The 23,985-nt window shown below is 51.7% G+C and overlaps 11 protein-coding genes across 11 annotated transcripts; 4 read left to right on the top strand and 7 right to left on the bottom strand.

Moving 5' to 3' along the window:
• Positions 1-590: 590 nt before the first annotated feature.
• Positions 591-1,756, top strand: A1O9_01623 (uncharacterized protein; the record flags this gene model as incomplete). The annotated part of the gene is made up of 4 exons (XM_013410781.1): positions 591-654; positions 708-1,024; positions 1,120-1,290; positions 1,340-1,756. 4 exons carry the CDS (start codon positions 591-593, stop codon positions 1,754-1,756), a joined length of 969 nt encoding a protein of 322 aa, XP_013266235.1.
• Positions 1,757-1,894: 138 nt separating this feature from the next.
• Positions 1,895-4,086, bottom strand: A1O9_01622 (uncharacterized protein; the record flags this gene model as incomplete). Its single annotated transcript, XM_013410780.1, has 4 exons — positions 1,895-2,435; positions 2,486-3,544; positions 3,606-3,768; positions 3,891-4,086. 4 exons carry the CDS (start codon positions 4,084-4,086, stop codon positions 1,895-1,897), a joined length of 1,959 nt encoding a protein of 652 aa, XP_013266234.1.
• A 436-nt stretch (positions 4,087-4,522) lies between these two features.
• Positions 4,523-5,797, bottom strand: A1O9_01621 (uncharacterized protein; the record flags this gene model as incomplete). Its single annotated transcript, XM_013410779.1, has 3 exons — positions 4,523-5,444; positions 5,533-5,616; positions 5,673-5,797. The coding sequence occupies 3 exons, from the start codon at positions 5,795-5,797 to the stop codon at positions 4,523-4,525; spliced, it is 1,131 nt and encodes a 376-aa protein (XP_013266233.1).
• Positions 5,798-6,110: 313 nt separating this feature from the next.
• A1O9_01620 (uncharacterized protein) lies at positions 6,111-6,396 on the bottom strand (the record flags this gene model as incomplete). Its single annotated transcript, XM_013410778.1, has 2 exons — positions 6,111-6,166; positions 6,228-6,396. 2 exons carry the CDS (start codon positions 6,394-6,396, stop codon positions 6,111-6,113), a joined length of 225 nt encoding a protein of 74 aa, XP_013266232.1.
• Positions 6,397-6,575: 179 nt separating this feature from the next.
• Positions 6,576-7,544, bottom strand: A1O9_01619 (uncharacterized protein; the record flags this gene model as incomplete). The annotated part of the gene is made up of 3 exons (XM_013410777.1): positions 6,576-6,770; positions 6,818-7,074; positions 7,145-7,544. The coding sequence occupies 3 exons, from the start codon at positions 7,542-7,544 to the stop codon at positions 6,576-6,578; spliced, it is 852 nt and encodes a 283-aa protein (XP_013266231.1).
• Positions 7,545-8,088: 544 nt separating this feature from the next.
• On the bottom strand, positions 8,089-9,252 carry A1O9_01618 (uncharacterized protein; the record flags this gene model as incomplete). The annotated part of the gene is made up of 1 exon (XM_013410776.1): positions 8,089-9,252. One exon carries the CDS (start codon positions 9,250-9,252, stop codon positions 8,089-8,091), a length of 1,164 nt encoding a protein of 387 aa, XP_013266230.1.
• Positions 9,253-9,819: 567 nt separating this feature from the next.
• On the bottom strand, positions 9,820-11,521 carry A1O9_01617 (uncharacterized protein; the record flags this gene model as incomplete). Its single annotated transcript, XM_013410775.1, has 2 exons — positions 9,820-10,591; positions 10,638-11,521. The coding sequence occupies 2 exons, from the start codon at positions 11,519-11,521 to the stop codon at positions 9,820-9,822; spliced, it is 1,656 nt and encodes a 551-aa protein (XP_013266229.1).
• A 2,235-nt stretch (positions 11,522-13,756) lies between these two features.
• A1O9_01616 (uncharacterized protein) lies at positions 13,757-15,013 on the top strand (the record flags this gene model as incomplete). The annotated part of the gene is made up of 1 exon (XM_013410774.1): positions 13,757-15,013. One exon carries the CDS (start codon positions 13,757-13,759, stop codon positions 15,011-15,013), a length of 1,257 nt encoding a protein of 418 aa, XP_013266228.1.
• A 145-nt stretch (positions 15,014-15,158) lies between these two features.
• Positions 15,159-16,862, bottom strand: A1O9_01615 (uncharacterized protein; the record flags this gene model as incomplete). The annotated part of the gene is made up of 4 exons (XM_013410773.1): positions 15,159-16,073; positions 16,144-16,577; positions 16,695-16,764; positions 16,815-16,862. 4 exons carry the CDS (start codon positions 16,860-16,862, stop codon positions 15,159-15,161), a joined length of 1,467 nt encoding a protein of 488 aa, XP_013266227.1.
• A 1,190-nt stretch (positions 16,863-18,052) lies between these two features.
• Positions 18,053-19,366, top strand: A1O9_01614 (uncharacterized protein; the record flags this gene model as incomplete). Its single annotated transcript, XM_013410772.1, has 1 exon — positions 18,053-19,366. One exon carries the CDS (start codon positions 18,053-18,055, stop codon positions 19,364-19,366), a length of 1,314 nt encoding a protein of 437 aa, XP_013266226.1.
• Positions 19,367-21,328: 1,962 nt separating this feature from the next.
• On the top strand, positions 21,329-23,824 carry A1O9_01613 (uncharacterized protein; the record flags this gene model as incomplete). Its single annotated transcript, XM_013410771.1, has 2 exons — positions 21,329-21,895; positions 23,048-23,824. The coding sequence occupies 2 exons, from the start codon at positions 21,329-21,331 to the stop codon at positions 23,822-23,824; spliced, it is 1,344 nt and encodes a 447-aa protein (XP_013266225.1).
• Positions 23,825-23,985: the final 161 nt, after the last annotated feature.

The raw sequence follows: 23,985 nt of genomic DNA, 5'->3' as shown, positions 1-23,985 counted from the left end.
CGTGGTGCCCTCGGCTAACTTGAAATGCCAAAAACCTTCAAGTTGAAGTGTAATCCACTTGATTTCGTGAGAGACGATGCTGTCAGATTTGCCTCCAATAATACCCCGGAATAACCCCAACGGGCAAGCGGAACAATCACTCCAGTGTGGGGAACCGCTTCAATGCTTGAAGTAAAATCGGATATAAGCAGTAGACTTAACTAACCCCCATCCCCATCTGATACTGCTACGAACTTGACCTTGATCTTTGGCATCGACGTCAACTTGATGTTTGTCAAAGGCTGGCACGAACACTGACGGGCGTCGCTGGCGATGAATAAGCCAATGAATTCAACAAAGTATTACTGTATCGCTTGAATGTTTTGCTCAGAAAGGCGGCCAGCTCACCAGATGGCTGACTGGACTTACGGATCGTGAGGATCTCCGGACCGGACCTGGAGCGCTGCTGGACTGGGATGAAGAAACCTTAATACAATTGCTATTTGATCCGGTCCGAATGTGAAGAGTTGAGACTACGAGGCTGATCCCCCTCTTCTCTCCACGACTTGTCACGCATTCTTGCAAAGCAAACCATCTCCCAAGCACCAGACATGTCACGATTTCAACCAGATGGGCTCCTTGACAACCTACCTGGAAAGGTAGTTCTGCTGACAGGTCAGCACGCGGCCCTCTTGAAGTTGTCATGAGATGCTGATATCGAGCAACAGGTGGGGCACATGGCATTGGAGCGGCGCTGGTGAAATTCTGCGTAGAGAGGGGAGCGGCCGTCTGCTTTGGCGATCTGGACGAACAAGCCGGCACGGCACTTGCCAACGAGATATCTCAGCTCAGGTCATCCAAGGGAGACAAGCCGGGGAGGGTTCACTTCGTCGCCACGGATGTCACGCAGTACCAGTCTGTGCTAGCACTCTTCCAAGCTGGTCTTGAGAAGTACGGCCGCATTGACAGTGCCATCTCGTGTGCTGGCATCATCGAGATTGGCAATTGGTTTGACCCGACGCTAGATCTTGACACAATCCGCACCGTGAGTTCTATCTACCCCCTGCCGTTTTCAAGAATGGAAGGAAGTGGCCCCTTATTATCGCGACGACTTATTGAAGCGCTCTCTCCGCTTCCTAGGTCCCCACGAGTAAAGTTCTGGACGTCAACCTCCTGGGATCACTTTATTTCGCCAGAATCGCTTCCGTGTACCTCCGCCAAGGACAGCGACAAAGCGGCGACGACAAGTCTCTAACCTTGATATCCTCCGTTGCAGGATTCAAGGAATCACCAGGCCTATTTGTGTACCAGGTAAACTCTGTCCCTCCCATACCACCTTCCCCAGCCAAATACCCCGTAGCTGACAACACCACCCCGAAACCAGGCATCGAAGCACGGCATTCTAGGCCTGATGCGCTCACTGAGACTCTACCTGCCACCGACAACAGACATTCGAGTCAACGCGATCTGCCCATGGATGGTGCCAACAGCGATGACGGCGGGGATTGAAACCATGTGGCGCGCGGCCGGCCTCCCGATCAATGAGACAGTCGACGTGGCGAGGATCATCGCCGGAGTAGCTTGCGACCCAGACATGAATGGCAAGGCAATCTACGTAGAGGGCGGCCGTGGCTGGGAAATCGAGGACAATATCAATCACCTGGAGAGCCAGTGGCTCGGTGAAGAGCAGGCTGCATCGCTGGCGAGAGGCCAGGAGGTACTCGGCGCGGGGATGGATTGGGCAGCTAAGAAGGAGAAAGCAACAGCGAAAGCTTAGTTTAGGAAACCTAGTACTGATCTTATAAATACATAATATGACGACATTGCGATTTGTAAACTCGCAAACTTCCAGACTTCACTTCTATTATCGGTGCTGGATGTGCTTCGTTGGAGAGCACGCTCATAAAATCAAACACTACGGCTCCGCCCGCTCCTGCACGGTAGAAAGATCACTACTAATGGCATGCCTCAGCGGCCGTGGCGGCAAAAGAGCCTGCCTTTCGGGATCATCACTAGCCGCTCCCCTTTTGGAAGGCGAGGAAGCTGGCGAACCCAAGCTGTTGGTCCATCTTGTCTCATCGCCAGCAGTAGCGGCGGGGGCAGAGCCAGGAGCCCTGCCGCCGGCCAGAGCCTTTTCCCGTTGGATGGCGCGGCCCTGGATGTCAACGTACATGACCAGAGACATACCCAGGACTAGGCCGGCGGTCGCGAGGCCCAGGTTGATGGGCTCGGGGTCGTCTTCGAAGGTGTTGTGGAGGAGCGCTTGGAGGGCGGATTGAAGGAAGGTGAAGAGCCCCGACAGGCAGATTATCGTGCCGTACACGGTGCCGAACGTCGCGTAGCCGAAGACCTTGGCTGCGTAGTCACTGTTCATTGGGGAAGCGCGGTGGGCGTCAGCGGGAGGTAGGGGAAGATGGAGATGGGAAATCTCGGGGCTGGGGCCCAAAGGGGGTCCTCTGGGGGGAGGAGGAGGAGGAGGAGGAGGAGGAGGAGGAGGGGGACTTACGACATTGCAGAGTAGTATAACGGACGGAAGACGCAGAAAAGACACACGTTTGCATATGCGGCCCAGCGAGTCGGCACTGCGCCGAGAATGCCGATCACGGTACTCAACAAGACCAAGAGATTCAGCACCGAGACCGTGCTTGAGTTGTCCAACAGAACCCCTATGAAAGGAACAGTGACGACACCGCCGACGGGGAGAGCAACGTCGAAGAATTCAATCAGCTTGGTCGCTTCCTCTGCAGAGTCCAGCATGAACACATACTGCGACCAGATCGTGGAGATGAAGAAGTTGAATCGCATCATCTGCAGCACAGTGAACATGGTGATCAGGATGAACCAAGGCGACATGATCTGCTGAAGCGCGGGAACACCATGCATGACACCCCAGACACCACTGGTGGAATGGCGGACGCCCTCTTTCTTCTCGTATGCCTTCCTCTCAGTCTGGTCGCCGAGGAGCTCGGTAATCGACGCAATGGATTGTCTTCTCCGGACGGCTCTCTCCGAACGCACACGCATCAGCTCTGCCGCGCTGTCGAACTCGTCGTCGCTGTCGTGCAGATCCTGTGTGGGGTCGCTCGCCAGCTCGACTTTGGTGGTCAGCTCCGCTCGTGTTTCATAGCTGTGGCGGGGCATGATCAACAGCTGGGTGACGGATATGAAGACCGGAACCACGAGGAAGAGCAAGAAGAAGCGCCGCAGAGAAAAGTTCCCCCCAGAAGATTGGTACCAGATGCGGAAGACCAGGAACACAGACGCCGAGGCATCGAAGGCCCCTGTGATGAGAGCTAGGATCAAGCCTTGAAAGCGAGGAAATGCATTCGACAGGTGGAACGACGGCACGAAGCTGAAGGTCCCGCCCAGTGCGAGGAGGAAGCTGCCAGCCATGTAGGCGTCAAAGGGGAGATCTGCGGCGAACGCCATGCTGAGGCTCCCGAGCGCAAGCAAGGCGGAGCTGATGATCCCGCACACCCTCGGTCCATAGCGGTCGAGTATCCCTCCCACCAAGAGAGCAGATATATTCGTCGTCACGGACGCGATTACGAATGTGAGATTGAGCCTGTTGAACCCCGAATTAGCTGCCGTTAGAGATGTTTGCTTCGGTGGACGCTTTTCGTCACCTTTGATCCTGCAGGTAGCAAAGCCGGACCCCCTGCCGCAGCTCCTCGTCACTGCAATATTCGCGGTAGACCTTCTCCTGCGCAAGGATCGTCTTGAGCGCATCAAAGCCAAACACGATTCCAGATGCAGTCACGCAGGTGACGATCCCAATGACTATTTGAACTAGTAGATTGAACAGGGTTAGTGTAAATCAGCATAGTCCATTCTCAGACCGGTTATCACAACATCTCGTGTCGGAGAAAGTTTGATATTCCGCGTCAGGGTAGATGCGATAGACGCCTTACCTATTCGTTGCACCTGCGACACCTCATATGCCGCCTGGTGGGTCTCGAGTTTCTCTGCTGCATCATGTGCAGTCACTGGGAGCGGGTCGTAGCTCAGCGAGAGACTGGGGAATCTCTCGAGGCGCGGCAGCTCCGAGTTGTCGTCATATTCTTGGTCGACGCCTTCGACGGAAGAGACGTGCTGGGCTAACGACATGGAGTTCTGGTTAGCTCAAGAGCTCCTTTACGAGGTGTTGTGGCTGAATGTGAGTCGCATTTGGGGTGGGATAAGGTCGGTGCAGTTCCAGACGCGTCTGATCAAATTTTTCTTGGTCAACTGATATGATACCCGGGCGGTGCGGTGGGTCGTGGTTCCTAGCTCTCGGAAGTTGTGTCCGTCTTTCATATGCGGGGTTGAGCGACGCGAGTGGCTCGATTCAAGTCTCCTCCGTAGATTGCTCAGCCTCGCGGTACATGATTGGGTCACCGAAAACACTGCATTGTGAAATGCCGTGAACATCCACATGGAAACACTTCCGCAAGCTACATGGCTACCTATGAATGGTTCTGGACTGGGAAGTGCTGAATAGCCTGTTAGAGTCGATTTGGACTGGCCGGACTCAAGTACTTACAAGTCTATGTCGGGTCCTCTATCAAACGAGCCTGAACTCCTCTACCTGGCCACTCGGAACAGCGAACGGCCCAACCCCAGGCCTGGGAAAGTTGGGACTCCCATCCTCGTTCCAACCAAACCTTTGCGTCCTGATCGTGCGCGCAGACCACCCGTTCTCATAGTCTCTCATACCATGATAGACAATCCAATGCTCAGTCCCATCAGGACTCGTCGTGAAACTCGCATGACCCACACCGTAGACAGTCTCGTCGGGGTTCTCGTAAAAGACACAGCCTGCGGTCTGCTTGGTCCACAAGGCTGGATCCATGGGGTCGTTGCCGACCAACTCCAACTGCCCAAGACAGTAGTTGCGGTTATCGCTGCGTGCGGCGGAGTAGATGATGAACTGCTGGCCTGTGGCGGGGTTAACGAGCTGTTGCGGTGCTTCGTTGGACGACAAGCGGACGTTGACGGTGCGGTTGTACGGCGTCTTCTCCCACGGCTGGTCTGGCCTGGAGATGACTTGGCGTTCAGATTCGGGACTCGACACCGTCCACGAATCGCTCATCCGCGAGATACAGAGCATCGCGGGCCAGGAGGTGTACTTCCCTTCCCAGCATGAATACACGTGGTACAGCCCTGTAGAGTGTACGAAGTAGGTCCCGTCAATGGCGAACTGGTCGTAGGTGTCGAGCCCTGCTTTGAAGGAATACTCCGACTCCCACGGGTCAGATGTACTGGACTCGAGCACGAACATTCGGTGGTTGACGGCCGGACAGTTGAAGTCGCATAGCATGTCTTGCATTGGCGATGGTGTGTCTGGGTCCACGTCTGCAGTGAAGATCATGTACCATTTGCTCTCGGCTGGCAAGAAATGAAGCTCAGGAGCCCATAGATCGTAGGTGTAAGAGGTGTTTTCTGGTGGTGTAAACGCTAGTTTGATATCCGCGTGGTTCCAGTCACTGATCATCGTTGAGAATGTGTGTCTTTCCACTGAAAGTAAAAGTGAAAGTGTCTAAGGTATTTTTGAAAACTTAGAAGGACACTTACGTGAGGACACTGCTCCGGAGGATGGTGATGTTGTCATTCGTGCTGTAAGTCATATAGTAATAGTCGCCATAGCGAAACGCCCAGCTGTCACAGTTAGCCATCCAAAAAGGAGCTGTCTGGAATGATCCGAACCGACTTACGGGTCGGCTCCTACTCCATCTAGTATTGGATTTGTGAAAGTTGATGCAGACGTATTTGCAGAGACGAATTGGGCATAGCAGACTCCGGCGTAGCCAAGCAACAAGAGAGATGCATTAAGGCACATCATAATCAGTACCCACCAAGGCGACACAGTAGAGGTGAAAGATAGCGCTCAACGAGCTTGACACATTACAATCAAAACTCCAGCACGATTAAAATGAGAATGTGGCATACTTAAAATGTCCCACATCAAGGTAGCATTGGAGATGTAGCGGGCTGTGGAACATCTTGTAACTCTGGTGTTTTAATGCGGAGATGGTACAATGGAGCAATGCACAATGACGTCTAACCGAACCGAACCGCACAACGGATGACGCTGCCCTTTTGGTACCAAGGAGGACAGTTCAAATAGACAGATTGAGACGACGTAGATAGAGCTACAGCGAGGCCTTGTGGCTCTCTTCAACAGGCTTGACTTCAACAAGCATTTTGCCTATCACGAGTTAGTGTTAGCCAGACTGCGGTAGCTGTATGAGAAACATGTGGATCTTTACCGGTATTCCGTCCTGTATACAGATCCCTTAATGCATTCTCGGCGTTTTGCAGACCTCCTGTGACGATTGTTTCCTTTCTCTTGATTTTGCCTTCAGCAAGCCACTGTGCAAGATCTTTCAACGCACGAGGATATTCCTTCTCATAGTCGAACACAATGAAGCCTTCCATTCTAGTCAATGTTAGTATAGAAGACAATTATTTTAACACCATGAATGGACTCGCCTTATCCGCATCGAGATAATCATTAGATAGTTCTATGGCTCAATTAGTGGTGTGAATCTTTGTGGGGCCGTGGAGAGGCCATACCTTTGGGCCTTGGGCGTTGGAAGTGTTATACTGGCTGATACCTAATAACCGTCAATATCTTCACGTAGGTAGGATAGAAATGCACATACCGCCACACATGACGAATCTGGCATGAGGCTTCGCGCGTGAGAGAGCGATGTCGAGGATTTCGCCCCCGACTGGAAAACCGTCAATGTCAAATCCCCATCATAGGGTGGAATACACTCACCATTGTCGAAGAAGACATCGATCAGATCCTACAACAGTGAGCAATCGTTAGCAGCTATCGACTTGCTGAACTCACCTTTGTTGCCGCCCTGAATTTCTTAGCGTAGTCTTTGTCCTTGTAGTTCAAAGCGCCATCAAAGCCCAGTTCGTCCACCAACCAACGGCACTTATCGTCACTGCCGGCAATGCCCAAGACAGTGGCACCTTTCAATTTGGCAATTTGTCCAGCAACGCTACCGGTCGCACCAGCCGCGCCGGAGACGACGACAAAGTCTCCAGCCTTGACCTTACCCACGTCGAGTAGTCCAAAATAGGCCGTGAGACCAGTAATTCCTGCAGGGGTACATGAGCGTTTTTCCAGACCCAGTACTTGTGCAGCACTGAGGATGTGGTAGCAACGTACCAAGCACAGCCATGAGATCTGTGAGTCTTCCCCCTTTAGGCACCTGGACCCTCTCCAGGCTCTTTCCCTTTACCACCGCCAATTCAGTCCACCCCACCAACCCGGACGCATAGCTTCCCACCGGGAAATTAGGATCTTTGCTGGCTTTGATCGTGCCAATGGCGCCTCCGCGCATGATCTCGTCGATCTGAACAGGCGGAAGGTACGACCTTGTGTCGTTGAGCCAGCCACGCATGGCAGGATCAACGCTCAGGTAGTTGGACTCGAATATGACTTCTCCATCTTTGAGATCAGCCGCAGAAGGGGCCTTGTTGTTCTTGTTCAGTTTGAATGTCTCTCCTGGCACGATGTTGTCCTTGGGCCGCTTGGCAAGCGTGACTGTCTGGTATGTTGAGGCCATGATGAGCCTCTCACGGTAAAGGAAAAATCGACCTGTCTTCTGATAGTCTGGAGGGGGGTTGTATTGGTATGTTGTGAAACCGAAAGATAGGAAGATGAGGAAAGACTCTAAAGTAATCAACAACTTCTAGACCTCTGATCTCGGCCACTCCGATCGATGAATAATGATACCACCTCACATGGCATGCATTATGAAGTTGTGAATTGGCGCAGCATCCTGATAGGATCAATTAGCCGTTCTCCTCAAAGCTGGGTGACTAACTTTTGGACAAAGTGCCTCGGTACAAAATTACGGGGACGCAATAAGAAGGATTCTGCCATTTTGTAGGGCGCAGTACAGGATCCAGATCGAAGCGGGTTGAAAATCAATCAATGGGGCGGGCCCTGTGTGGCCTAAAGCATTTACAGAAGGTTGGCTCCTATGGAATAACTTGCCTAATGTTATAAGCACAGTAACTGTGGAGTAAAATGCTAGGTTGCGGCGTTGTTCATCGAAGCCGGTGTCCCAACCCTTTCAAAACATCTAAGGTTTAGACCAATCTTCACTACCAAAGACCCTCAACGAGTGTCCTCACGGCGTTAAATGTCTCTTCTTCCTGCTTAGTCTTTTCCTTGTTCGGCATCAGACCACCAGTCGCTCGCGCACAGATGATGTCCAGCTGATCTTTCCCGACCCCTTTCTCGGTCAAAGTCGTCTTTAGTCCCAAGTGCTGCACCAACCCCAGAATTCTATCACCAATGAGATCGCTGTCTTTGACGTTATCCCCAGTCGAAGACTCCGAGATATACGGGAGGATCTTGGCGATCTGCTCTGCATTGTCCGGCGACTGTCGTGCTTTGAGTTTCACGACGTGGCCCAACGTAAGGCACGATGTGATCCCATGAGGAATGCCGTAGGGCGAGCCCAATGCGTACCCCAGTGAATGCGACAGGCCCAGGCCAGTTTTTAGGTTCTGGCCTAGAACTCCCAGACTGGCATATGCGGCGAGAAACAGGCCTGTTATGATGTCTTCGTTCTTGGGGTCGGCTTTGTATTTCGGCAAGAGTGTGAAGAGCTCGTGGATGGCGCTGAGCGCTACGAGTCGTGTGGGGATCCAGGTGGCCTGTGGATGGTACTGAGTTTCGACAGCGTGGTCTAGTGCTCTCAGACCTGTCGATAGGAACAGGCTTGGTGGGGTGTATAGACCGAATTTTGAATCATAGAAAATATGTGCCGGGTACACGTTGGGGTGTGAAATACCTGTCTTGACACCGTCCGACTGAGTGTATCCGGCGATAGATGTGCCCTCAGCTGCGGAGAGCGTCGTGGGGATCGTGATATGAAGCAGCCATTTCTGCGAGACCTCGTTGACTCGGTAGGTAATAGCTTTCGCGCTGTCGATAGGCGAGCCACCTCCGACGGAGATAATGGTGTCGATGGTCTCATCTGCCTTGACTTGCTCGGTGGCTTCATCTAATTGAGCGATTGGGGCGTGTTCCTTGATGTTACTGAACGTCCCGGCATGGTGCTTGGATGATAGCAGAGATTCTAGCTCTTTGATAAGTGGCGTCTTTGTGGCGAGCGAGCTGCCGGTGATGATAAATGCCTTTGAGCTGTCCTTTGGCAGGACGGAGAGGAGGTGATTCTTGACCACGTCAGGTCCGTAATAAAGAGCCTTCAGCTGATGAGGCTTGTATAGGCCAGATAGCGGATGTAGGGATGAGTCCATCTTGATTGTGCGAGTTGCTACCAGGGAGACTGAGGTTGGGAGGACGGCTGGTGATATATGAAGTTGTGTTTGCAGTGTTCGAAGCATGTGGTGTTCCGGTCACAATGTCAAGTGCCCCCTCTACCTGGTTAAGTTTATCTCCGGAACATGACAATAACAACCCGAGGTACCGTACTGAACAAGTAAATGGCTCTGTCAGCACCTGAGAGCTGTCTCTGCACCTCCGGGCAAATCCCGACGTAACACTGTCGTCATTATTCTTGCCGGCGATTGGTTACATATTCCCCGCACAAGGCTTTGAGGAGCGAGTCCTTCTGGCGACTTGCACTATTTTGTTCGTGTCCTCGGTATCACCCTCGGGTATTGTTTAAGAGGGCTTGCCAAGAGCTTATCTCTAAAAGTAACTAACTGGCAATTGGTAATACTGGTCTTGACAGATTTCACTGCTGGAAAACTATCGAGGCATGAATTCAACGGTTTCATCACTTATATTACATGCTTTCATAGGGGTTTTGATCGCCGCACAGGTACCGGCCATGAGGCACTGTTATTAGGAGATTTCGTCAGCTAGGTGCCAGAACTTGTGCCACTGAAGAGTGTCCCGTCATAATCTGGCCCGTTATTCGGATAGCCAATGGTGTAATTTGCGAAACAGACATAATCATAGTTGCTCAGGTTGTAGGAGTTCGCTTGGCTTTCGAGGAAAGAGTTCAATGGGCACAGCCCATCGCTGCGATTACCACAGTATCCACCGCGCACACTCGAAAGCGGCACTATACCGTTGTTGAGCCTCAGTCTGATGAACTTATGCGTGGAGTTCTGAGGGCTGTAACCATATTGAGTAGGTGTGTAATATGTCCGGGCGGTAGACTGAGGGTTCGGATTCTCTGCCCCACAGCCAATAACTTCGGTCACAAGTCGTGCTGCAAAGGGGGTTAGATGTGAGAGAATGAAATGACGATTAGGGTTTGGTGGATATTCTGTTAACGACGGCGGGTCTCGGAAGTAATCAACGGATGCTGCCGTAAGAACAGAAATGATAATATCGTCATGGCTGAAATCGGCGTACAATTTCCTTCCGAGAGGAAAATCCCGAGTGTTGTTTGTAAGGGTACTATTGACACTGGAGTTGGACGAGGTGATAAGTTGGTTGGTCAAGCGGGCAATGAGCTCTTGTAAGTATCCAATGCCTTGAGCTCGGCCCGTTGGATTGCCCCAACCATAGTCGTAATAGTATTCCTGATCGAGGGTCGCTTCAAATCCAGCCCACTCGTTCTCCGTGAAGAGAGAACAGAATTCAGACGACCCCAGGTAATTGGTTTCATACGCACAGATACTCCTAGTAGTCTGTTAGGTCGGAGCCAAATGAGGTCTTGAAGACTCACTGCAAAGCATATGTATCATTGACGGTCAGGTTGAATCCAAGGGGAACATATTTGGACAGCCGTTTCTGAGCATCGCTGAGATAGATCGGCAGATATGACAATAGATCGAGGTCGCCAAGATAGCCTACTGGCAGAAGAGATTGATTTGCTCCTAACGGGAGATTATAGGCGTTGAGGCAGCTATCGTAAGAAGCGAGAGTATTGTTCTCTGTTCCGCCCTCTGGAATGACCACTACGTTGAACGGCTGGGTGACATTCTCAAAGGTCGGGTTGGGCTCCTCCTGAAAGCTCGATCCGAAGAATCCAAGAGCCCAGTTGATCTGGGAATTTTCTATGCGCCCTTGACCAGTCGTCCTCAAGACTGGCCTTGGTCGGGCGGTGCCGTTGGCGAAGCTTCCGTTGTAGGCTAGTTGACCGACGGTTGCGTTGAAGAGGATACGGCCATAGCGTTGCCAGAATGTGACACCAGCCTCAAAGGATTGGGCAGCACCCTGGCCGACAAGCTCTCCCTCTCCAAGGACATACCGATAGGTGTTAAGAAACTCGAGTGGACCAGAAAAGCCATTGGCAGGGTTTTGCTCGGTCCAGTTGAGGATCTTTGCAGCGAAGTTCTCATCGTTGAGAGCATCATCAAAGTAGCTTGTGGGGAAGCGACTTCCGTGACGCTCTAGAAGATGAGCTTGCTCGACTTGACAGCCATTCGGCAGACCAACGTCTTCCACAGCGAAGTAGTTGTCGGCATTGTCGGCGTATGGAGTGATTTGACCCCAATACTGCTGGATAGTTTCAATGTCAGCGAGTAGCTCAGGCGAGGACTGTCTTCGCCGCCGGGGAGTTGGCGAGGAGAGCACCAAGATGGGCAAGAGAGCTACAATCCAGTACATAGTGAAAAGCTATGTTTGTAGTAGAGTCTTGGGAAAGCATGCTGTGCCATCCATGGTGGCTCTTCAGCTCACTTATAGCTACCCTTGCTTCGGACTACTAGTTTACTCGTAGAAGCAAAAGTAGCTGCCCGTGGGAGAAGCTATGTCAGCATGCATCACTGGTTGACAAGGTTCAACAAATCAGGGAGCATGCTCGCAGAACTAAGTTCGATCTCTCAAACTGGGTTGGGTGGTGGGTGAGCTTCTTTAGGAAGATCGGGACGGCCACCGGCCGCGCAGATGTCCGATGAAATGCTTGTTCAACCAAGCAATAATAGTCGAGAGCTTGGCCACGCCGATAACCAGAATACGGAAGCGTCACACGAGTAGAACTGTACAAGTACAAGGTGAGAAGTATTCGGCAATCCAGGAACGGCTTCTGCGTGTGGGCCACGTACACCTCGCCTTATTGTGGGCCATTGACTTTGGTCTTGGTGGGCACGTTCAATGGCCACTCGCTCACATTAATTACATTTCACGGACGCTTGTAGGAGTACCTGTACCGTTGACGCTGGAAGAGAAGCACCGCGGGTATGTCTGGGAGACTCAGCTTGATGTTGCGTGAACTGCCGTGATGTTGCTAAGTTTTGTTGTGCCTTGTCAGGTGCTTCGAGAATTCGATGACGTAAATGGCGCCAAGCCGTCGAGGGCCTGAAGCAGGTGCGACTACGAGGCCAAGACCGAGGTACTCTAGGCTGGACTTGCCTCGATCAGATACGTACCTGCTTCATGAAGAAATGGAGAGAGCGAGGCAGAGTGATGGAATATCAGCTGGGCACCTGGACTTCCGAGGCGCCACTCACACTCGATACTGAGAATATCAGCGCCTGAGGTGCCATTTTTATAATCCCTCTATATTGTGAGGCTGTTCAGGTATTGACAGTGGCTTTGCTTCGGGCGAGGTGCCGCTATGGCCAATGGCAAGTCTCTAGCTTGGGCAGAGAGGCTTTCGATAGACGTATAGAACACGTGGTGTCGAGGGCAGACAGAATACTAGGCCCGTGGCCCAGGCATCATATCAGTAAGGCGTTGCTGTCGCCGTGCCGTAGGTTTAGGCGGCGCAAACTGTATGCTGTTCGACTGCTTCAAAGTTGTAGGGATGGTTGTAAACAGTTGACATCGCGCAAGTGAGCTCTTGGTAATTTCTTCGTCGCGGTCGAGAGGAGTCCTCAGTCCTGGTGAGGTGGTGGGTGTCATAGCTATAAGCCACACAGCGATGCCGTATAGATGCTCCATAGATGATCTATTGGAAGCTCTATTTGAAGCACCACGTGTTCTGATCTCGCCACAGGCGCAGCGTCCTTGGCGGTGCCAATAGTCATCACTTTTCAGCGCGCCACCGCCATCACTTCTCAAGACTGGCACGCTGTCTCCAGTCGTGCAAGCACTGTCGCTGAACAGGCTTCTTGAACCACCTTGGCAGCTCGGACTCTTGCCTCTCATAACGAGTATTGTGAACAACGTTTCACAGGTCAAATTGAAATCGAAGCCAACCTTTGTTTCAATCTCGTCGATCTTGGCTCAAATGTACAGCCGGGAGCAGGCCCAGTCGATGCATGACATTCCCCGGAAGCTGAGGGCGACAGATGACAGACTCCGCGGCATGTCGTAGGGCAGCAGATACGCCCTGTCGTACGAATCACGAGACAAGAGGATCTGGTGTTGCAAGGAACGGAAAGCATCCAGGTAGTCAAGCCATGTGGGCCGATGCGTGGTAGGTTGTAGGTTGTAGGTTGCAGGTTGCAGAGATGCGCGCGGTGGTCAGATCGCCCAGGCGGGGAAGGCAGGTGCGGCCCAGGAGCCCCGGAAGCCCCGGTAGTGCCTTGCTTCTTGCCTCTTGCCACTTGCGGGCTGCCGTGCTGCCTCCTGCCCTCTTATCGATTGCGCCCTCCACAAATAAATCCCTGCCACGTTCTGAAACTCTTCATCGCTAACCACGGCACCTCTCTTCCACCTCGACGTCTATCCACTTGCACCCACGGCTTGCTTCCCTCTGCCGGTGCAGGCCTGCAGTCATGCAACACGCCTGCCATCTCTCGCGGCACTTCTCCCACTTCCACTTGGGTTGCAAGCTCCAAGCTCCATCTTTCGACGCACGTAGACCGCCCGAGTCAGCTCACCTGCCCTCAGAGCTTCAAGGTTGGTCTTGATTCAAGGGCAGTAACTCCCGATGATGCGTTGTTTGTCCTAGAGATAATGGACGCACGCATAGACACGTCGTCAGGCCGCTTTGGCGGGCAGTGGGCGTTTCTTGCCTCTCCTTCACAGCCTGGACACGCAAGGTCCCTCCCTCAATCTTCGAGCTACCTGCGCAGCAGCGAACGTTCCAACATCTCCCCCTTACCCACTGCCCTTCACTTCCAACAGCTCAATGCCTCGCGCTCCAGCCTTCCACGAAACCCCCAAACCCCCTCTATTGGTGGCCATAGTGTAACAACCATCCCATCTCAACCGGTTCTCCTTCGTGTTAACTCGTACGATGCTGCAATTCAATCTCGCCCCCCCAGACGGTCGAGGGACAACATCATGGACAATGGTTTAAAGAACAACGAGTTGCCCCCTGTGCATGAGTTCAGTATTCAAGGTATACTGGCAGCCATTGCGGAGGATGTTGAAGAAGACTTCAATGCTGTCTCCGAGATCCTAGGAAGGAGTCGTCTAGTCCTTGCCGACCAGCACGAAAGCCACCTGCCTCCTCAGGGTGAAATTAGAGCCACAGGCAGTCCGTTGCAGGCTGTAGCTGAGGCCAGTTCCAGTAACGAACGATTGGCCGCTACAGACGATGTTCTCATTCTCCGAGAAGATGCCAGCCTTGTCGACGGAAGTCATACTGGATCCGCCGCATATGGACTGTTGGAGAGACTACAGGCAGTTCCGCGGACAAAGAGGATAAGAAGCGACGTCGAGGCATCAGCTTCACGCTCGCCAACTAGACCAGCTCGACATTACTCGGCATCTGTTGTTTTGTTGGATCCCATCCCTCCGGTGGAACCCGTTGACCCTGTTATGCCGCAAACTATGCCTATTTCTTCGAGGCAATTACTACACAATCGAGTACAAGATGTTGAAGACGACGGTGATACTCCTTCTCGAGCCACGAATGCGGTTGTCTCCGAAACGTACCTTCTTGCTGGTGCCAACGCAACTACAATTTCCGATCCACCTATCGTTTCTGAAAGTGGCCGTCACTATCCTCTGTATAGCTATGACTATACAGAACTGTTTGAAGGGCCAAATCCTACTCCTGCACCGAGTCGATTGGGTTTCCGCGCGAGGATGCAGGCACTTCTCTCACGTCGGGACCTGCAGAATTTGACCTCGTGGGCCTACGGCCGAGGGGATCGCGTGGTTAGCGCAGAGTCTCAGCTCAGGGGTATACTTGAAAGACAGCCCCCTTCTACCAGAAGGAGAAACATGAGCAGCGCTCATGAAGATGCGGAATTGTATCAATAAGCGGTACTGTTATGCCATAAGCTTGAATGTGCCTTTGTGGGGGTTGTCTGAAGATCTATTGCCACAACAGTGGACGTTCCGCCGCCGCTAAGCGGGAAATTGTGGACTAAGGCATTCCGCTCTTAACTGTTGAACACGTGGAGTGCTATTCTTCTATCTTGATCAGAACCGTCTTCGTCTCCAAGAAATTGTTCAGGGTGTATCCAAATCCCTCTCTTCCTACACCGCTACTTTTGTAGCCACCGAATGGCATATCATGTGCTAGAGTCGGGCTCGTGCAGTTGACCCCAACGGTTCCAGCCTCGAGCGCTTTGGCGAATCGCATGGCACGATTGATGTCCTTCGTATATACCGCAGCATATAAACCGAATTCGCTGTCATTGGCCTTGGCGATGGCTTCTGCTTCAGTCTTGAAGGTATTGATGTTGACAACAGGCCCAAAGATCTCTTCCTTCATCACTGTGGCTTCTTCTGCAGTCTTTAGAAATATCGTGGGCGCAACAAAATAACCCTTACTGGCCGCATCTGATAGGCCCGAAACCTCCTTGGTTCCGCCAAGAACCAACTCGCCACTTTCTTTGCCAGCAGAAATGTATCTCTGGACGTTTTCATATTGAACGCCGTCGGCCTGTGGTCCATGGTTGGTCGCAGCGTCCAGCGGATCGCCAGCGCTGATGACAGCGAACTGCGCTTTGAACTTGTCCACGAATTGTTCGGCAATGCTCTCCTGGACGTAGATCCTGCTGTTCGCCATACACACCTGGCCACTGTTCCATTGGATACTATTCCGTGTTTCAGCCACTGCTTTGTCGAGGTTGCAATCTTCGAATATGACGGCGGGTGATTTCCCACCCAATTCCAGGACGACGTTCTTGAGATTGGATTTTGCTGCTGCAGCTTGAATAACTCGACCGGTGCGAGCTGATCCGGTGAAGCTCAGCGCTCGAACGTCCATATGGGAAGAGAGGATTGCCCCTGAGGTTTGGCCGTGGCCTGATAACACATTGATCACTCCTGGAGGAAAGCCGGCTTTCTCGATCAAAGTGGCAACCTTGGCGGACTGTTGATTTGGTTGTCAGCGACGGCACAAGGCACGAAGGTATGGCATCAGGAGCTGGATGGAGTCTTACGCTCAATGGCGCTTTTTCACTGCTTTTCAACACCACGGTGTTTCCTGCTGCAATCGCCGGGGCGACTTTATTTGCAAAGAAAACCAGTGGCAGATTCCACGGAATAATTGCAGCCACGACGCCGTATGGCTGCTTGAACGTCATATTGACGTAGCCGGGAGTGTTCAGGCTGCTGGCACCCTGAACATCATATCCAGCTTCTGCGTAGTGCTCGAATGTGCTTGCGCAAGCATGGTTATCGAAATAGCTCGAAACGGGCCTACCCATGGAGATTGCCTCCAGCTCTGACAGCTCCTTTCCGCTTTGATGAAGTAGAGCCGCGAGCTTCTTCGAATATGCGCCCCTGTCTGCGGGAGACAAGGCTGACCATGCTGGGAATGCTGCCTTTGCTGCTGCGACTGCTGCATCTGTGTCCTGCTCACTAGCTTCATGCACTGGATATAGTGTACATTATTAGTCTGAATCTAGATTTTCGAAGTGTAGGATCCAACGCGATAGAACCATTCATCTTCACGAGTAATGGCGTCCACATGTGTCTCGCAGTAGCGTACCTTCGGCAATGATCTCTCGAGTCGTGGGAGATCTCAATGGGAATGTCTTTCCATCTGAAGATTTCACGAACTAGTATCGATCAATGAAACCGTCTTGCTAGGCTCTCGCGATATTCGTACCTTTCCGTTGATGAACAGCCTTGTTTCGATTTCTTGAATTGAGCCCATCGTGATGCCTGGCAACGGTGTTTGAATGGTGAAGGTGCTCAGCTGGCAATTTGATACCTTTCTTCCATCTGCGGCCCATAGGCTGCAGACAGACTTATATACTGTAGCAGGAGCATGATATCAACTGCCGAGCGGTGCTTACGCTAGCGAACGACAAAGTTGCCATGGCCCACGGCAAAATAGCACCCGCATAATCACGAAATTGCGGAGGCATCGACTTTGTCCACATGGGATGATGGGGCCGCATCCGAAGCCCTCCCTCTCAACAAGTCCTTACCCCACCAGTACAGCTCACCCACAACTGGGCGAGGGTATTCGAGGGGATGGAAGCCCACAGGTGGGCAAAAAGTGTGTGAGCACCTACATGGGTAGATACTCCGTAACCTGTGCCGCAAAGTGAACTTCGACGCGGCCGAGGGGTTTTACTCGACAGTAAAGACTATCAATCTATTACACAAGCCCACCTTAGCTCTCATGCATCTCCGGCAAAGGACGGGGTGCTCCCGCTGCTTAACGATGCCCTACATCTTCGCTTTTAAATCGACTCCATGGCCGTCGGTTTGAGGGAATGGGAGGTGTTGCGGCCTACCTCCCTGTACTTCGTACAGCCTGCCGTCTATGTAGAAACATCAACCCACAACCTTGTTTAGCCTCACAATGGCAGCAGCGCGACGGTGCGGATCGAGGCGTTGAATCGACACCGCGCAAATGTGCCGCTGGGTCAACCTTGCCAAGTCGTCCTTTTCTGTCATCTGGAGACATAGCTTTCCTGCATCTGGACCCCTACAACACGCTGGATGAGTGTGCACCTGCACTTCTATGTAGCATGAGAATGGGCAGCTTCTTCCCTCATCCAACGGCGCTGTGGCCGAGTGGGTGAGAAATTCGCGAGGCTGAACGCTGTGGCCCGATTCTGCCCAATGCTTACTTGACTACCCATTTACTATTGCCTACGGAGTACTAAGTTTTCAATACTACGACGGTACCATTGGTTACGCATTCTTTTTTTAGATCTTTTGAAGGTCACTGATGGAGCCTTGAAATCTCTCAACATGATCGACGGACATCTTATATCGCAGAGATCACTTCGGTTCTTCGAGAGAAGAACAGATTTCTGGTTCGAGGGTTATTCTAGTACGCTGCCAGGGTTGATCCGACACTAAACGCTATTTGATCAGCCGAGAATTACGATGTGGAATCATCTGAGGGACGTCTTCATCGTGGCACTGCTGCTTCCTCTCAGTGCCATAGCGTCCCCAGTCCCGGCCCAAAATTGGCCCGCTTCTTCCGACTTCGAGGTCATTGTCATCGGGGGCGGTCCAGCTGGATTGAGCGCCTTGAGCGGTCTCGCCCGTGTGCGAAGAAGAGCATTACTCATCGACTCCGGCGAGTATCGCAATGGTCTAACTAGACATGCACACGACATTATCGGCCTCGATGGTTTGTCTACCCGCTACCCGTGGCTAGAGAAGATCTTACTAATCTCGGGAACTTTCCTCCCCTCAGGTGTAACCCCAGCATATCTGCGTGCAAAGGCGCGCGAACAGATCTCGCGATACCCAACTGTATCCATGCAGAATGGGACTGTTGTGGATATCAACGTGGTCAATGGCACAAGCTTCACGATCACCGACGACTCGGGTCATGTGTACACAAGTCAGAAAGTCGTCCTTGCGACAGGTATCAAGGACCTAGTCCCATCGACGCCGGGCTTACTGGAAAACTGGTCCAAGGGTATCTTCTGGTGCCCTTGGTGTGATGGGTATGAGCACCGTGACCAGCCCATGGGTCTGCTTTCCACTATCGACAAAATCCCCGGAATGGTGGAGGAGATCAGAACCCTTAACACCGACCTCATCGCTTTTGTCAACGGATCCATGACCACGGATGCCATTCGGACACTAAACGGAACGGTACCAGAGTGGCAGAAAATGCTCGCAACGTACAACGTGCAGGTTGACAACCGGACGATCACCTCCATCGAGCGCATCCAGGACGGTGCTGTTGTAGCATCCGATGTCGATATGGCTGAGTACGACAAATTCATGATTCACCTGGACGATGGCACGGCCGTGGAACGCGGGGCTTGTTTCACCTCTTTCCCGTCAACTCAACGATCAGGGCTCGGCGCCAGTCTCGGCGTCACAATGGTCCAGGAAAAATTGTACTCTAACATGACACTGGGGATGCGCACGAATATCTCCGGTGTGTATGCCGTGGGAGATGCGAACTCGGACGGGAGCACGAACGTTCCGCACGCGATGTGGAGTGGGAAGAGGGCGGCGGTCGATATTCACAGTGAGTCTCCTTTCCAACCACCTTCAGAATATTTTATGGGTGCGAGTGAGGAACTGACCGGACGCGCTACAGTAACCATGGGCAAAGCTGAGGCTGCTGCTGCCGTTGCAGGGTCGAAGTCGAAGAGGGCGTTTGATGTTGAGGATGAAGAGTCTTTGTTGGCGTTGATAGGGCGAGATCTTGAAGATCTGTGGTCTGCTAAGTAGGACAAAGGTTAGGCTCATTATATGGAGTTCGGGAATCCGTGTCCTCGACGTCTCTATCCCACTCTGCATCAATAAGCAACGGAAGAAGTGGTTTTCACCCGTCGCTCGACATGGCTTGGCTTGACGGCAAGGGTGAGTCAATTACATAAAGGGGCGAGTCCGGGCCGGAGCGGTGTGAAATATTTTGAAGTGTAGCTTTTAGTTCCCTAGACTACTCGAGAACGGAAAACCTAATTGCCTTTTACGTTTTAATCCTAGAGGGTGAGCGAAGGCTGCTTTGACCTGAGCTTTGACCTGAGCTTTGACTGAGCCTTTACCTGAGCATCGCTGAGCAAGCACACTAGGGGCCTAATCTGGTCCCCTGCGATCGGCTCTACATGCCTCTCAGTGAGGCATCTGTATCTGGCGGGTTTCTTGGAACCTAGTAAATTCTTTGCCTGACACTGCTGCCCAACTTGCCTTGTAGCGTACCTTATAGGGTAGTTTTCTGTGACGAGGCCCGAGGCCGCATAAGAGGCAAAGTCGTATTAATCTATTGGATGTATTGGGAGCGTTTTTGGTTTCTTGACACTCCCCCGGACGGCGCCTCTCACACATGGGTATGGGCAGATTCCAACACATAGATTGACAGGGCAGGCAAGCTACTAGGCTCAGAGCCTGCGGCATTTCAAAAACCCCATGGAAGCTCGGCTGAGATGGAAGGATGGGAGTTGGGCGGTGGAAATGAGGCTGATGTGAAGGTTTTGTAAACAGAAAACGACCTGCACAGACATGGCCTGAACGATTGTTTGGATTCTACCCTGCATGGTCATCTACCAATAACGAGCTTGGTCGCGTCTCAAACGCGACTTGGGGCGAATCGATCGGGTTTCCGCCCATCTTCACTGTCTATGTCGTCCTCAGAACTTCCTTCGAATCCTTCTTTTCATTCCTCTTCATGTCTGAGAGGCGCCTTCAGCCCAGTTTGGTGTAATTATTTTGAGTTCGACATGACTATTCAAAGGGTCGTACTCCATCCCTCGGGAAGGACTTGGGAGAGACACAAGGCTACAATTAGAAAGCTTTATCTAGAAGAAAACAAAACGCTAGATGAGGTTATGAGGGTCATGAATGCTAGTTATGGCTTTGTATCAACGTATGAACCATCCTCTGCAGTCAATTATATTCATTGACACCTTTCTAGCAAATCAATTTACGAAAGGAGAATAAGACGATGGAAATTCCGCAAGAATCATGCCGCAGTGCAATGGGAAGCTGTTGTGCGGCGGGTCCAATCGAGACAACGGTCTGGAAAAGAGAGCAACGTGTATATCGATCGTCGATTTGTCCCACCAGAGAAACTACAACGGAAGGTCTCACTTTAGTGCTCTAGTCTTCCAATTGGAAACAAAATATCTGGTAGAGACGAAATGCCGGCTTCTTTGTCGCTCGCTAATGAACCGCTGAACAGATACAGAAAATCAACGCGACCTCGAGGGCGTCATTATCCAAACTCCACCGCCTGAAACAGTAGTCTCAATCAGGACAAACAACCTCCCATTCGTCCAATATGACGTTGCTTTCTGCACGAGAGGTATGTCACCATGGCTACAAGCCTATGTGTTTCAGCGGTACAATGCGGATGGCCCATTCCACACTCACCTCCTGCGTTTTGCCCTTGCGTTGCATACATCACTTACTCTAATACCAGGAGAGGGTCCCGATACTCTGCATCACTCGGATGACATCGAATTCCAGCCTAGAGAACTCCAAATCTACACCGGACAAATCTCTGCTTACCAGCCTGGATTGGTTGCGAGCTGTGTCCAATCACGAATTATCGACTCGCTTAATCACTAGCAGCTTGCTGAGTACCATTTTCAGAGGGTTATTCCCAAGCTCAAGTCCTTGCCGCCCTCTAGTGCAACCAGAGAATACTCCGCGGATCCTTCGATCAGCGTCAATCTCTTGTGTTCGACATACATGAGACTTCTCATTTTCTCAACATTAAATACTTTTGCTGGGCTTGATGACTTTCCGCTTGAGTGCCTCGTGTATTACTTGCAAGAGAAAGCAAACACGTTCCTGCCACGAATTCGATCATTATCAAGGCTCACGATCAAAGCCTTGACAGGAAACTTATTTCAAGCGGCTGTGAATGCAGGCAATGATCACGTTGTCGAAGTTCTGTTGCAAGACTGGGCTACCAGTATTGGAGCCAACAAGCAAGTCTTTGTCGATGGCGACAAACGATATACAGCACTACAACGGCCCTGCCAGCTTCATCACGTTGCCGTCACTAGAGTCCTCCTTCGACACGGTGCAGACGCCAACCACATGATTCAGAGATATGGACTGCCAGACTGGAGCGCCCTAGAGCTTGCCATTGGTCGTCACAAGGACGAACGTGACAAACTGCCGCCTGCACCACCTGGGCTTGTGCTCCTGCTTGTCGAAAACGGCGCCAATTTTGGTTATGAGCTACTTCGCCATGTAATCATGCGTAGACAGCTCCAAGTGCTCGAAATCCTCTTACACAAGCTTATTCGAGTGAGTCCGGTTGACCTGCTTACGTTTGGGTTCTTCCACAACGCGCGCTCAACACCGTCGATAGCGAAATGGCTATGCGAATCATCAACCTCATCTTGCAATCCAACTTTGACTTCAATTACGGCTTCTCGATGGTTGAGCGTTGCCAGGAAAAAAGACACCTGATTGAAATAGCAGCACAAAAGGGAAATGTCGATGCGATCCAGAAATTCTTTGATGCAGGGCCGCCATAACGAAAGACATACTTTCATACGCAATTCACAGTGGGACAGTGGTTCTCATCAATTCTCTTCTAGCCAAAGGAGCAAACATCGACAGTGTTGTCACTCTCAATGTAGAAAGAAGAGGCATCGCTTATTCAACACCACTTGCGGAGTCTATTCGTCTAGGTGTACCCGAGCTCACTCAAATATTACAAAGTAAGGGCGCCCTTGAGCGGATTTCGGAAGATAGAAGATTCAGAGCTGTGATTCAAGCGGCTTCAGGAGTCGGAAATGTCGACTTCATCTGACTCCTGACCGACATTGACCCAGATTTGAGGAGGTTCGAAAACGAGGAACTTTTGTGGCATGCTATCACAGGAGATCACGAAGAGGCTGCTGTCTTGTTAATCAATTACGGAGCACGTATACAACGAGATGGTAACTGGCCAACCAGATGCTCGCTTACAGAAGCAGTGAAACGAGGTCGTTCACTCCTGGTGAGGAAAATCCTCAATGCCGAGCCTGAGAGCCGACCAAACCATCTGTGTGGTAGATCGCCTCTTCAGATTGCGATCAAGTCCGAGATATTTCTCTAGTTCAAGATCTGATAGCTGCAGGAACCGATGTCTCCGCCCCTCACCTCACCTTCCAACTGAACTTCTTCACCAATCACCACTGTCAGCCGCTGTGGAACGAAATGATGTGGACTTGGTTGCGTTGCTGATCAAGAACGGGACGCAAGTAAACGTTGCCGGCCTCACGTTCGAGTGCGACGAGACAGCACTTGAAACGGCGGTTAGAAAAGGAAGAACCAGCAAGATTTACAAGATTTTGTCATACGGTGCAGATCCTTGTGGTGTGACTCAAGAGCGCTACTCACTGCTGTTCAAAGCACCAAATCCGTCACGCTTCTACTACTCAAAGAACTCAGGAAGAGATATTCCCTTAGGAGACCTGGCTACGGAGTTCGCGTTCTTGGCAATGCCATCGAAGAAATGATTTCGATTTGATCAAACTGCTCCTCGAGTACAATGTCGACGCCTCGGGGTATATCAAGGATTTGAAAGTGTATGGTTTTGAAAATGTCTGGAAAACTCCACTTGCGATTGCAGTTGAAAGCAACGAGGGAACAAGACTCCAAGTAGTTGGTATTCTTTTGGATGCAGGAGTGAACCCGGACAGCCTTGTTTACTGGTACCCCGAATCTCGAAAGGAAACAGCACTTCTTGTCGCAATCAAGCTGAAAAGCGTTCAGATGGTGAAGTTTCTCCTGGATTCTGGAGCCAGCGAAAACTTCGCGCCGAACATGGGTGTGAAGAGAACCCCGTTGCAACAATCTGTAGAAGTTGGCGACATGGCCATGATCCAGACCCTTATAAACCACGGTGCTCAAGTCACCGATGCACCTGCCTACATTGGAGGCGCGGCCGCATTACAGCTGGCAGCGATCGGGGGCTATATTGGCATCGCTGGATTTCTCCTACAAGCTGGAGCAGACCTCCATGCACCGGGCGCCACCGTCCACGGACAGACCACTCTCGAGGGTGCCGCCGAACATGGCCGCCTCGACATGGTTAAATTTCTCATCAATGCAGGGGCTCTGAACGTCGGTGACAGGTATCGGTGCCTTGAAAAGGCGGCACGACTGGCTTTGAATCACGGACACTGCGCAGTCGTAGACTTGCTCGGGTCATTTTTACTGAGGATTACTATCACTACGAATTGAGTCCAGGACCTGCAACTAGGAGAATCGCTCCCGGCGATTTCAACGTCTCGGTGGCAAGCCATGGTCTTTTTCACAGAATCAGAATGGATGGAGAGGAGCCGTCGGCGACTTACCTCTGGACGTGCTGGTAAGAAAATTATGGGGATATCCGTACAGATGAA

The sequence above is a fragment of the Exophiala aquamarina genome, assembly GCF_000709125.1.
Source record: "Exophiala aquamarina CBS 119918 chromosome Unknown aczIA-supercont1.1, whole genome shotgun sequence".
Taxonomy (NCBI): domain Eukaryota; kingdom Fungi; phylum Ascomycota; class Eurotiomycetes; order Chaetothyriales; family Herpotrichiellaceae; genus Exophiala; species Exophiala aquamarina.
The sequence above is the reverse complement of the archived record's forward strand: the minus strand, read 5'-3'. Positions and strand labels throughout refer to the sequence as shown.